Source organism: Haliotis rufescens, unplaced genomic scaffold (assembly GCF_023055435.1).
Source record: "Haliotis rufescens isolate VD_foot unplaced genomic scaffold, xgHalRufe1.0.p SCAF_11, whole genome shotgun sequence".
NCBI lineage: Eukaryota > Metazoa > Mollusca > Gastropoda > Lepetellida > Haliotidae > Haliotis > Haliotis rufescens.
Window position 1 is genome coordinate 41,937,426 of NW_025963791.1, and position 14,633 is coordinate 41,952,058.

At 42.0% G+C, this 14,633-nt stretch overlaps 1 protein-coding gene across 4 annotated transcripts in view; it reads right to left on the reverse strand.

Moving 5' to 3' along the window:
- The window catches only part of LOC124142271 (transmembrane channel-like protein 7), a 46,287-nt gene that overhangs the window by 17,195 nt on the left and 14,459 nt on the right, over positions 1-14,633 (reverse strand). For 3 of the 4 annotated variants that reach the window (XM_048392762.1, XM_048392764.1, XM_048392763.1), the window contains exons 2-6: positions 13,103-13,463; positions 10,990-11,059; positions 8,239-8,320; positions 7,788-8,032; positions 7,174-7,334 (exon numbers count right to left, since the gene is read on the reverse strand). In XM_048392762.1, coding sequence (XP_048248719.1) covers positions 7,174-7,334; positions 7,788-8,032; positions 8,239-8,320; positions 10,990-11,059; positions 13,103-13,463 — 919 coding nt within the window. Of the gene's footprint in view, positions 1-7,173; positions 7,335-7,787; positions 8,033-8,238; positions 8,321-10,989; positions 11,060-11,941; positions 12,671-13,102; positions 13,464-14,633 lie in introns of those variants that run through there. The other variant, XM_048392765.1, reaches the window with a different exon arrangement.

Genomic DNA, 14,633 nt, shown 5'->3' on the forward strand with positions numbered 1-14,633 from the left:
CTCGGGCCAAACAGTGGGACACCCAGCTCGGGCCAACCAGTGGGACACACAGCTCGGGGCAACCAGTGGGACACACAGCTCGGGGCCAAACAGTGGGACACCCAGCTCGGGACAACCAGTGGGACACACAGCTCGGGGCAACCAGTGGGACACACAGCTCGGGACAACCAGTGGGACACACAGCTCGGGACAACCAGTGGGACACACAGCTCGGGGCAACCAGTGGGACACCCAGCTCGGGACAACCAGTGGGACACCCAGCTCGGGACAACCAGTGGGACACACAGCTCGGGGCAACCAGTGGGACACCCAGCTCGGGACAACCAGTGGGACACACAGCTCGGGGCAACCAGTGGGACACACAGCTCGGGACAACCAGTGGGACACCCAGCTCGGGCCAACCAGTGGGACACACAGCTCGGGACAACCAGTGGGACACACAGCTCGGGGCAACCAGTGGGACACACAGCTCGGGCCAACCAGTGGGACACACAGCATATGAGTGACCTTCACCTCTTCCAAGCTTACAAACGAGCTGCGCAAGATCAACGATCATGATGATCGGGCCGACGCCCAGGCTGCCTGCTTCTGCCTCGGATTGTTTGACACAAATCTTTTTCTGTCTGACAATCCAGTTGATTACCGTGATTACTTATGTCACCTTAGTACCAACACTGAAGATGCCTGCCATGTAGTGTGTAGAATAGGGTCGGGGACAACTGGAGTTTTATTACCCAAACAGGTTGTAAATAGTTAAACGCTAGTTACCGATTGTTAATTGTTATTATAATTATTCACAATGTCAAGTATGTCAATGTATGCAATGTTCTTTGTAGGATTTACATATATAGAAGGCACAGTAGATGTATAACGGCTAATAAATATGGACAAACGCGGCAAACCTATCGGCCAATGAAAACAGTTGTCACCACTGCGCCGGAAGCTTTCTAGTTTTCTTTTAAACGATAACGGAGAGTGTGATTTCAGCACTTTCACTTTCAAGGTTTTGAACATCTCCCCTTTCAATCAATCATTGAACACATAGACTCCTGTGTAGTGTATGCAGGTACGAATCAGTCATAGAGCACAGTGTGTCTTGTGATGTATGCAGATACATGGCGTGTAGTGTATGCAGGTACAAATCAATCATAGAGCACAGTGTGTCTTGTGATGTATGCAGATACATAGCGTGTAGTGTATGCAGGTACGAATCAGTCATAGAGCACAGTGTGTCTTGTGATGTATGCAGATACATAGCGTGTAGTGTATGCAGGTACAAATCAATCATAGAGCACGGTGTGTCTTGTGTGGTGTATGCAGATACATAGCGTGTAGTGTATGCAGGTACAAATCAATCATAGAGCACAGTGTGTCTTGTGTGATGTATGCAGATACATAGCGTGTAGTGTATGCAGGTACAAATCAATCATAGAGCACATTGTGTCTTGTGTGAAGTATGCAGATACATAGCGTGTAGTGTATGCAGGTACAAATCAATCATAGAGCACAGTGTGTCTAGGGATGTATGCAGATACATAGCTTGTAGTGTATGCAGGTACAAAACAATCATAGAGCACAATGTGTCTAGTGATGTATGCAGGTACATAGCGTGTAGTGTATGCAGGTACAAATCAATCATAGAGCACAATGTGTCTTGTGTGGTGTGTGCAGATACATAGCGTGTAGTGTATGCAGGTACAAATCAATCATAGAGCACAGTGTGTCTTTTGTGATGTATGCAGATACATAGCGTGTAGTGTATGCAGGTACAAATCAATCATAGAGCACATTGTGTCTTGTGTGGTGTGTGCAGATACATAGCGTGTAGTGTATGCAGGTACAAATCAATCATAGAGCACAGTGTGTCTTGTGTGATGTGGGCAGATACATAGCGTGTAGTGTATGCAGGTACAAATCAATCATAGAGCACAGTGTGTCTTGTGTGGTGTGTGCAGATACATAGCGTGTAGTGTATGCAGGTACAAATCAATCATAGAGCACATTGTGTCTTGTGTGGTGTATGCAGATACATAGCGTGTAGTGTATGCAGGTACAAATCAATCATAGAGCACAATGTGTCTTGTGTGGTGTGTGCAGATACATGGCGTGTAGTGTATGCAGGTACAAATCAATCATAGAGCACAGTGTGTCTTGTGTGGTGTGTGCAGATACATAGCGTGTAGTGTATGCAGGTACAAATCAATCATAGGGCACAGTGTGTCTTGTGTGATATATGCAGATACATAGCGTGTAGTGTATGCAGGTACAAATCAATCATAGAGCAGAGTGTGTCTTGTGTGGTGTATGCAGATACATAGCGTGTAGTGTATGCAGGTACAAATCAATCATAGAGCACGGTGTGTCTTGTGTGATGTATGCAGATACATAGCGTGTAGTGTATGCAGGTACAAATCAGTCATAGAGCACGATGTGTCTTGTATGGTGTATGCAGATACATAGCGTGTAGTGTATGCAGGTACAAATCAATCATAGTGCACAGTGTGTCTTGTGTGGTGTGTGCAGATACATAGCTTGTAGTGTATGCAGGTACAAATCAATCATAGAGCACAGTGTGTCTTGTATGGTGTGTGCAGATACATAGCTTGTAGTGTATGCAGGTACAAATCAATCATAGTGCACAGTGTGTCTTGTGTGGTGTGTGCAGATACATAGCTTGTAGTGTATGCAGGTACAAATCAGTCATAGAGCACAGTGTGTCTTGTGTGGTGTGTGCAGATACATAGCGTGTAGTGTATGCAGGTACAAATCAGTCATAGAGCACAGTGTGTCTTGTGTGATGTATGCAGATACATAGCGTGTAGTGTATGCAGGTACAAATCAATCATAGAGCACGGTGTGTCTTGTGTGATGTATGCAGATACATAGCGTGTAGTGTATGCAGGTACAAATCAATCATAGAGCACAGTGTGTCTTGTGTGGTGTATGCAGATACATAGCGTGTAGTGTATGCAGGTACAAATCAGTCATAGAGCACAGTGTGTCTTGTGTGGTGTGTGCAGATACATAGCGTGTAGTGTATGCAGGTACAAATCAGTCATAGAGCACAATGTGTCTTGTGATGTATGCAGATACATAGCGTGTAGTGCATGCAGGTACAAATCAGTCATAGAGCACAGTGTGTCTTGTGATGTATGCAGATACATAGCGTGTAGAATCATAGAGCACAGTGTGTCTTGTGTGGTGTATGCAGATACATAGCGTGTAGAATCACAGAGCACAGTGTGTCTAGTGATGTACGCAGATACATAGCGTGTAGTGTATGCAGGTACAAATCAGTCATAGAGCACAGTGTGTCTTGTGTGGTGTGTGCAGATACATAGCTTGTAGTGTATGCAGGTACAAATCAGTCATAGAGCAGAGTGTGTCTTGTGTGATGTATGCAGATACATAGCGTGTAGTGTATGCAGGTACAAATCAATCATAGAGCACAGTGTGTCTTGTGTGGTGTGTGCAGATACATAGCGTGTAGTGTATGCAGGTACAAATCAGTCATAGAGCACAGTGTGTCTTGTGATGTATGCAGATACATAGCGTGTAGTGTATGCAGGTACAAATCAGTCATAGAGCACAGTGTGTCTTGTGATGTATGCAGATACATAGCGTGTAGTGTATGCAGGTACAAATCAATCATAGAGCACATTGTGTCTTGTGTGATGTGTGCAGATACATAGCGTGTAGTGTATGCAGGTACAAAACAATCATAGAGCACATTGTGTCTGGTGATGTATGCAGATACATAGCGTGTAGTGTATGCAGGTACAAATCAATCATAGAGCACAGTGTGTCTTGTGTGGTGTATGCAGATACATAGCGTGTAGTGTATGCAGGTACAAATCAGTCATAGTGCACAGTGTGTCTTGTTTGATGTATGCAGATACATAGCGTGTAGTGTATGCAGGTACAAAACAATCATAGAGCACATTGTGTCTTGTGTGAAGTATGCAGATACATAGCGTGTAGTGTATGCAGGTACAAATCAATCATAGAGCACAGTGTGTCTAGTGATGTATGCAGATACATAGCTTGTAGTGTATGCAGGTACAAATCAATCATAGAGCACAATGTGTCTAGTGATGTATGCAGGTACATAGCGTGTAGTGTATGCAGGTACAAATCAATCATAGAGCACAATGTGTCTTGTGTGGTGTGTGCAGATACATAGCGTGTAGTGTATGCAGGTACAAATCAATCATAGAGCACAGTGTGTCTTTTGTGATGTATGCAGATACATAGCTTGTAGTGTATGCAGGTACAAATCAATCATAGAGCACATTGTGTCTTGTGTGGTGTGTGCAGATACATAGCGTGTAGTGTATGCAGGTACAAATCAATCATAGAGCACAGTGTGTCTTGTGTGATGTGGGCAGATACATAGCGTGTAGTGTATGCAGGTACAAATCAATCATAGAGCACAGTGTGTCTTGTGTGGTGTGTGCAGATACATAGCGTGTAGTGTATGCAGGTACAAATCAATCATAGAGCACATTGTGTCTTGTGTGGTGTATGCAGATACATAGCGTGTAGTGTATGCAGGTACAAATCAATCATAGAGCACAGTGTGTCTTGTGTGGTGTGTGCAGATACATAGCGTGTAGTGTATGCAGGTACAAATCAATCATAGAGCACAGTGTGTCTTGTGTGATATATGCAGATACATAGCGTGTAGTGTATGCAGGTACAAATCAATCATAGAGCAGAGTGTGTCTTGTGTGGTGTATGCAGATACATAGCGTGTAGTGTATGCAGGTACAAATCAATCATAGAGCACGGTGTGTCTTGTGTGATGTATGCAGATACATAGCGTGTAGTGTATGCAGGTACAAATGAATCATAGAGCACGATGTGTCTTGTATGGTGTATGCAGATACATAGCGTGTAGTGTATGCAGGTACAAATCAATCATAGTGCACAGTGTGTCTTGTGTGGTGTGTGCAGATACATAGCGTGTAGTGTATGCAGGTACAAATCAATCATAGAGCACAGTGTGTCTTGTGTGGTGTGTGCAGATACATAGCGTGTAGTGTATGCAGGTACAAATCAGTCATAGAGCACAGTGTGTCTTGTGTGATGTATGCAGATACATAGCGTGTAGTGTATGCAGGTACAAATCAATCATAGAGCACGGTGTGTCTTGTGTGATGTATGCAGATACATAGCGTGTAGTGTATGCAGGTACAAATCAATCATAGAGCACAGTGTGTCTTGTGTGGTGTATGCAGATACATAGCGTGTAGTGTATGCAGGTACAAATCAGTCATAGAGCACAGTGTGTCTTGTGTGGTGTGTGCAGATACATAGCGTGTAGTGTATGCAGGTACAAATCAGTCATAGAGCACAATGTGTCTTGTGATGTATGCAGATACATAGCGTGTAGTGTATGCAGGTACAAATCAGTCATAGAGCACGGTGTGTCTTGTGATGTATGCAGATACATAGCGTGTAGAATCATAGAGCACAGTGTGTCTTGTGTGGTGTATGCAGATACATAGCGTGTAGAATCATAGAGCACATTGTGTCTAGTGATGTATGCAGATACATAGCGTGTAGTGTATGCAGGTACAAATCAGTCATAGAGCACAGTGTGTCTTGTGTGGTGTGTGCAGATACATAGCTTGTAGTGTATGCAGGTACAAATCAGTCATAGAGCAGAGTGTGTCTTGTGTGATGTATGCAGATACATAGCGTGTAGTGTATGCAGGTACAAATCAATCATAGAGCACAGTGTGTCTTGTGTGGTGTGTGCAGATACATAGCGTGTAGTGTATGCAGGTACAATTCAGTCATAGAGCACAGTGTGTCTTGTGATGTATGCAGATACATAGCGTGTAGAATCATAGAGCACAGTGTGTCTTGTGTGGTGTATGCAGATACATAGCGTGTAGAATCATAGAGCACAGTGTGTCTTGTGATGTATGCAGATACATAGCGTGTAGTGTATGCAGGTACAAATCAACCATAGAGCACAGTGTGTCTTCTGTTGTGTGTGCAGATACATAGCGTGTAGTGTATGCAGGTACAAATCAGTCATAGAGCACAGTGTGTCTTGTGTGATGTATGCAGATACATAGCGTGTAGTGTATGCAGGTACAAATCAATCATAGAGCACAGTGTGTCTTGTGTGGTGTGTGCAGATACATAGCGTGTAGTGTATGCAGGTACAAATCAGTCATAGAGCACAGTGTGCCTTGTGTGATGTATGCAGATACATAGCGTGTAGTGTATGCAGGTACAAATCAATCATAGAGCACAGTGTGTCTTGTGTGGTGTATGCAGATACATAGCGTGTAGTGTATGCAGGTACAAATCAGTCATAGAGCACAGTGTGCCTTGTGTGGTGTATGCAGATACATAGCGTGTAGTGTATGCAGGTACCAATCAATCATAGAGCACAGTGTGTCTTGTGTGGTGTGTGCAGATACATAACGTGTAGTGTATGCAGGTACAATCAGTCATAGAGCACAGTGTGTCTTGTGTGATGTGGGCAGATACATAGCGTGTAGTGTATGCAGGTACAAATCAGTCATAGAGCACAGTGTGTCTTGTGTGGTGTGTGCAGATACATAGCGTGTAGTGTATGCAGGTACAAATCAGTCATAGAGCACAGTGTGTCTTGTGTGGTGTATGCAGATACATAGCGTGTAGTGTATGCAGGTACAAATCAGTCATAGAACACAGTGTGTCTTGTGTGGTGTATGCAGATACATAGCGTTTAGTGTATGCAGGTACAAATCAATCATAGAGCACAGTGTGTCTAGGGATGTATGCAGATACATAGCGTGTAGTGTATGCAGGTACAAATCAACCATAGAGCACAGTGTGTCTTGTGTGGTGTATGCAGATACATAGCGTTTAGTGTATGCAGGTACAAATCAGTCATAGAGCACAGTGTGTCTTGTGTGGTGTATGCAGATACATAGCGTGTAGTGTATGCAGGTACAAATCAATCATAGAGCACGGTGTGTCTAGGGATGTATGCAGATACATAGCGTGTAGTGTATGCAGGTACAAATCAATCATAGAGCACAGTGTGTCTTGTGTGATGTATGCAGATACATAGCGTGTAGTGTATGCAGGTACAAATCAATCATAGAGCACAGTGTGTCTTGTGTGGTGTATGCAGATACATAGCGTTTAGTGTTTGCAGGTACCTACTATTTAGCCATGAGGAACAGGCTGACAAGTAGACACACGACGGCGACGAGGAAGTAGGCGAGGGGCACGTTGTACACGTAGCTGCTGGAAACGCCAGACCCCGTCAGGAACTGGGTGCCGGAGTAGAAGCCATAGAACAGGTACGTCTTCTCCATGTAGCCCTGGAGAGATAGGGGGTACATGATACTCCCTTGTTTAGTCTGACTTACAATGACTTATTTATGTAATATTAATATACATCAAATAATAAAATATATGGGTTAACCTTCAAATTGTACGTTTTTAATCACATAGTTGATATTCATTTTAAAATCACTTGTATTTCGTTTATCGGCATATGGAGACCCACAATCTGTCCATATTAGTATAAATTAAAAGCACCAAGAAGAAATTCCAACTAAAAACTGAGCCCATTGTATGATTCGTACTATATTATGAACATGTGTGAACATCACAATCAAATAATGATGACAGTCAGTATTGGCGAAAGGTCAGCGGATATGTGTACAACTCAAGATGGCTACCCTAATTAATGAACTACGAAATGGTGTTAAAGAACCTTCACAACTAAAGAGGCTAAAGGGGGATAACTCTGGCAGGGTGTCATAACATACCGTTCCCTGTATGAAATCGAGTATGAGTTCTGCTGCATTGGTGGAGATGTTGAGGATGTACAGTTCTGTGCAGTAGTAGGAGAGGTTGACGGCGGTGTCGGTGCTGGTGCCGCTGTAGTTGATGGCAGGCTGCAGGATCATGGGCACAGTGATGAAACCGAACAGGAGGAGAAACAGCACAAAGTTGAGGCCAAACAACCACCTCAGGAATACAAAGTAGGACAGCACCCCCGTACCTTGGTGACCTTGAACGAAGGGAGATAATCACATAAATACAAAATGGCTGAAAATGCGAGTAAAATGGTTAAACCCACGCGCATAGGCATGGTGCAGTAGCAGTATATAAACAGGTCAATGTGTTGTCTATGAACATTATGAAGAAGAACATGTGCATTCGTCATCCTTATGATTACTATTGTTGTAAATAAAAAATGATATGATATGTACTTACCTTCTATCCCACGGAATGAGCTTCCCCATAACTCGATGGAATACATCACTTCTCTTGAATGAATCCTGAATTTCTTCCACGACTGTTGATCACAATAATATTGACCCTCATCATTATATACAGTGCTACAGAACGGACATGATGCGAATGAGAACTGACTCGGATACATTTAGGCGTTGCTTTGATACTGTGATATCTTGAACCTCAGTGTTAATTTTCCGTTTAACAGTTCAACGTGGCGAAGATCTTATGTGAGGATTGCTCTTTCTGTCATAAAATGTGGTCGCCACTGATTCATTCCAAATCGCACATGTGTTGAGTGTTGAGCAAAACGTAATTCAAGAAAAAAGTAACTGACGAAGACGATGACGTCCAATACGATACATCTTGGCCTATATGCATGCCTTTATTTCCGTGATCTTGGACGGACAAAGAAGGCTTTCTTAGACCTTAACAATTTCTGCTGTGGCGTTGATCTATACTTACGACTGGTGCTATATGACTCTGATTTCTTAAATCTGTTACTTCCATTTTATAGAGACATTATATTTGACAGGAAAACGAATATTAATGATCGTAAGACATTAACGTTTTATGGAACAAATGGTCCTGTATTACCCTGTGGGAGGTGATTGAGTATTGTTTTACGCCGCTTTTAGCAATATTCCAGCAATATTACGGCGGGGGACACCTGAAATGGGCTTCACACATTGTACCCATGTCGGGAATCCAACCCGGGTCTTCAGCGACACGAGCGAACACTTTAATCACTAGGCTACCCCACCACCCCTTAAGGAAGCCCATAGACATCTCTATGATCCTTCACAGCACAAGGGGGCTTCGTACATGCACAACCAAAATACACATGACGTATCAAGTCGGTAACATTCACTGAGACATATATCACGTAAGTATTTTCACAGAGACGACCAAAAATTAATTAAAGGTGACCGCAAAACACATATACAAATATACCAAAGTAGATTTCAAAATAATTTGGGACATTTAATGGAGCTAGGAGTTAAAATAGCTCTGACTCGATTTTGTGTAGAGACAGAATACAAGTACCTATTATCTGGTGAACAAAGGAGGCCATAGTTCTCAGTTGATTTTATCATATGTTTGATATTATACCCCACCATGAACTGTGCTGATGCTTCGTCAGCAATCAAAGAATACGTCTATATGGTTATATTGTCTTTCATTTGTTTTGATTTAAAACCTTAAAAACAAAAACAAATAAAAGTTCGCATAATACACAACTGCTGATAGGTACCCAACACATCTTACCTTTTATTTACAACACTGGAAACATGGCAGTGGTCGTGTTGTTTAAATTCATTTCCTAACCCAGTGATGGTTTAATAGACATTATCAAATTTAACACCGGTTCTTTTTCAGTTTTAATTCTATAAAAAAAAGAAGTTGGTATACTTTCTTTTGCCCCTCAGTTTATATCTCTGACAATTACTTGTGGGAAGTCTGGTATGTGAACACACAAGGTTCTTCATTATCTTATATTGAGAATAAATCGTAATAAATAGGGCGAGTGTGTGCGTCGTATTGATTTCACGAAACAACTATCTGAATGTTTTCCCCACGTGTGCAGCTCATAGCAGTCAGTTAACACGTCAGTGGGATACACACTGTTTCTTCACTAGCCATACGTCATATAGTGTCTACTGGAAACCGTGCGTGGAAGGTAACAAGGCCATTAGGACATCAATTGTAAAGGTGAGACGTCTTTAATATTGCGACGTCACTAGTGATAACGTATACGTCAACAATGATGTTTGTATATCGTTAACAATGATGTTGTTTAACGTCAACAATGGCCTATATATTCTGTGAACACAATACTGGAAATGGCGTGAAATCATGTTTATATTATTGAATATATTTTGAGAAGAAGTTGGGCCTAGAGTTCGTTTACATATTCGATACACATAGTTTGCACATGCATAATACATTCACAAACAGTCATATTGTTACATGGCTAATTTCATGGGTACATTTCTTCCTAAATATGTGGACATACATTTGATAGATTCTTTTAGGGTATTGAGACTATTATTAAATTTTGAAAGGACGTTTTTACATAATAATATTCCGGGATCAATTTGTCCTGACATTTTAAAAAAATGGACGATATAACAGAAAATGATATTCATTTTGTATTTCTGAAAGATCACTTTTCGTACATACACTAAGTGATGAATATGTTGTTTATTGAGCGGAATATGTATTGTACACTCATTTTTTAAGCTAGACAGCGAAGTGCGCAAAAAATTTAACATGGCAAAGTAGACAGATATTTCTCTGGTACAGTGGCGTAAATGTAAGAGCAAAATACTTGCAAGCATGTGGATTTTTTAAATATTACAATGGCAATTTTGAAGTACAATATCCATGCAGCATTGTTTAAATAAGCTTATGAAACAATTCAAATTACCATAGATATCCATCCAAACTAAAATATTAAATGCATACTAATCTTATATGAGCGATCCAATTAGTTTTGCCATTATCGCAAAACGTCTTCAGCATATGATATCAAGCATCCAAATATACATTTCCACTTAATCTAATTGATCTACACTAATATATAATAAACTTCTATGACAGTTTACAAATAAAACTGCTTTTGGAGACGTTCTTGTACCACAGAGAGATGGTTTTAGAGAAATTACAGTAAATCCGTTCAATGACAAGCAGCACGTAACAAGCCATGGGGCGTACATTGATACCTACCCTGGACACTTGGTACTTCCAGGATTCCCATGTTGATAGACCCCGAACTGGACCAGCGAAAAGCTTCTCTCTGCAAACATATTGAGGTCACCATTGTATGAGTGCTTATAGGGATCTATCGCCGCCGTATCATCCAGATGCTATGTATATTTATATATGAGTCATAGATGTGACATACATGTATGTCTGTTCAGTACAATACCAATAATGGCGGTTGATGTATGGCAGTTGTGTCAGGACTGAAACCGATCTCCTCTGGAAGTTGACAACCAGTGTTTCACATCTGTCGAAGCCAACCCCAACCCCTGATTTTTTTTCTTTGATGACCAACACATCTCTACTATCATGTCTGTATTCAGTTATGAATTCGTTCTGACATCCTATATGAATCCACCATGTCTCTGTTATTAGTGTTCCGCCTGACTAACAGTGATGGTTGATCAATTTCACGGTTGCATTAAAAACAAAATATGAGGTCATGATGCTTCGTTAATGCCAAACAAATAAAACACAAAATGTGGTGGTTTCAAATGTCGTGGTGGTGATTGGTGTTGCTGACTTCAGCAGTGCTACCAACATACTTTTCAGATGTGTTTGACTTAGAAAAGTGACACCATCAACCTTCATCTTGATTCCATCATATTCCAAGCCCCTCGTGCTGGACCTTAGTTTATCCATCCCCACGACACCACGTCCCCACATCAACACGTCACCACGCCACCATGCCTCCTCTCCACCACGCCACCATATCACCACGTCACCACGTCACCACGACACCACGTCACCACGTTACCTCTCCACCACGCCACCATATAACCACGTCACCACGACACCACATCACCACGACACCACGTCACCACGTCACCAAGACACCTCTCCACCACGTCACCATGCACAATGCACCAAACATCACCTATCATGCACTAAGTATCGTGCACCATGTACCATGTACCTGTGACGAGCCCATTTCATCCGCCCGCTCTTGACATAATCCCTGATGAATAAATTCCTCAGCTCCTTCTGACTCAACTTCTTATCGCCTTTCCCCAGGCGCATCTTGGTCCTGAGTGGGTTTAGAACTCCGCTGTACCAACTGTAGAGGTTTCTCAGAACATGCTTATTCTGCCAGGGTCTGTGACGCCAAGGATACTATTTCTACGCTGCACCTCAATGTGAACCAGATTTACAACCCCGTGGACACTCTGTTATATATGTCCTCATCCATAAGTAGTGCCAACTGTGATACGCATTTATACATTTACATATCAATGGATCCAATATGTGTGCACTGTAGCTTTGCCTTTCAAATTTGTATCATGATAATTCGCTTCCAGATGCGTCCAGGTGCAGTTACAATTTGTAGCTTCTTGCCCACAGAACCTTTTCGTATCTAAACATAGAGTTAGCGAAAAGCAGTTGGAATCACTCTCGTCTAAATGCAAAACATCTTTGGAATATCACCATGCACATCCTTACGGAGGAATCGCTTGAAATCCTGAATCCTGGAAGGACGGGTGAGTTAATCAAAGATTTCCCCAGAGCTCCCTGTACGTGTCCATGCCCGCCATTACCTGGACAGCGACGATTGTGGAGGTGATAATGTCCCCCCGAAGACTACAATGTATCACCTGACACTGCAGCATGGCTCACGTTGCTTGCCGCCACAGATGTTGCACTCACTGCATGATGATAATGACTATCTGACATACATTATACACCTACGTTCTAATATCCTGAATAGGTGCGAGCGCAGGTTCGTGTTACTATCAATTGTGATAGTATTTCATGAAAATGTGTTACATAATATTCTCGATGGTCTTTGTGTTCAGTTTACCGTGGCCAATTGATGGCATTGTGAATAGTTGGTTGTCACCATTTGGGTTGTTCTCTTAAACAGGATTGACAAAGCAAACAGACTTAATAAAGTAGTATGAAACGGATTGTAAAATGAACGAATGAATGAATGGAAGGAAGGACGGTCGGACGGACGGATGGATGATGGATGGATGATGGATGGATCAATCCATCAATCAATTACAAAAATAACCGAAGAAAGAGATAAAACTAATGATTAAAAAATACAAATAAAGACGAAGTCAGAAACACGATATACCTCAACATGACCTTGACCATCATATTACAAGGAAGTGCCCGGATGGTTTCCATGACCTCCGACTGTTTAAACTCGTCGGTGACGTTCTCAAGGTCAATGCCACTAGCGGCAAACTTCTCCATCTCGATATCAACCTCTGTAGGTTTCCTGTCCCCACCTTTGGGGAAAATTCGGTTTTTCTTTCCCATCAGGGTTTTTCGAGATTCCCGTTTTGTGACAAAGTGCGCGTGTTCCACAGGGGTCACTATTGGTGCGTTCTTCTGTTTGCGAGGCACAAAGGCGACGATGGCGTTAGTGTCTTGTGTCAGTGCATCAGCCTTCTTCCCGTTGACAGTAGAGTCAAGCTGGCTCAAGATGGTGTCTGGAAGAAAGTGAGAGTTTGTGTTATATAATGAAAGCATGTATAAATATATGAGAGCTTGCGTTATTTTGTGAGAGCATGTGAAAGTTGATTAGAGGGTGTGTTGTGATGCGAGAGTTTAAGTTATAATATTTTTTAACGTTAAGTTTCTGGTTACTCCTAAAATACGAAACATGATGAATTGTATTCATGTAAGTTCATGTGTGTAGAATATGACCTTGTTATCAGACGTCCTGAAGTCTGAGGAAATATGTTATAAATGGTTGTATTAATCCTAATAATACATCATAATGTACATCATACAGGTGTATAACATGTTCTATGTATAGCTTGGCGTACGCAAGGACAATAGCGCCTGATGGTGGGGTACGTCATGCAGCGCACTGGAGCATGATCCCTCGTGACGTCACGGTACAACGTCGGGGCAATTGTGCCTACAGCCCCCTTTACCCTAATTGTAAAGCCGTAATCATGCCGAAATTGATACCATTGTTCCTGGGGTAATTGCACTGGTTAGTGTCAAACGTTACCAGATATGTAGGTTCTATTAATTTACAGGGCTCTACAAAACAACAAAACACCGGGTCATGCCTCGCTGTGTACGCGTTGTGGTGAAATAGTTTCATAAATGTTTATTGACCGGACGTCATGGAAATCTAAGACAGCTTCTGAAAACGGTCAGCTATGTCACCAGCCACAAATATCGCATCGAGAAAAACAAAACCATAATTGTAGACAGGAAGATATTTTGTCAAACTTGTTTTCCTAAGCATGTAGATTGGCAAATATAGGGAATATCAACAGCTAATATGATCATGTGTGTATTTAGTTGAAGGCTATACTATCTATGTTCTATCGTCATATCGACATATTCGTGTGTTGAGATTGTCATGGCCGTTCATATGGTTTCAAACCATTAGCCGATTTGTTCACACCGACCTACCTGTACCGTGTGCATTAAACGCAGATACTATAGACCTTAACGCATGTCTATATGGCAATCCATGTGTTTAACTGAAAACATAATCCAACCAAACAGTATATGCCCCTCTCTTGGTTCGGTACCCCTCCCCGGCCATGCTGTCGTCTCTGGTATATTATATACTCTACAACATTTTGTGTTTTCCACACGCAAGTTATTTTAATAAAGTGTTTTTTCTCGTGCTGGTT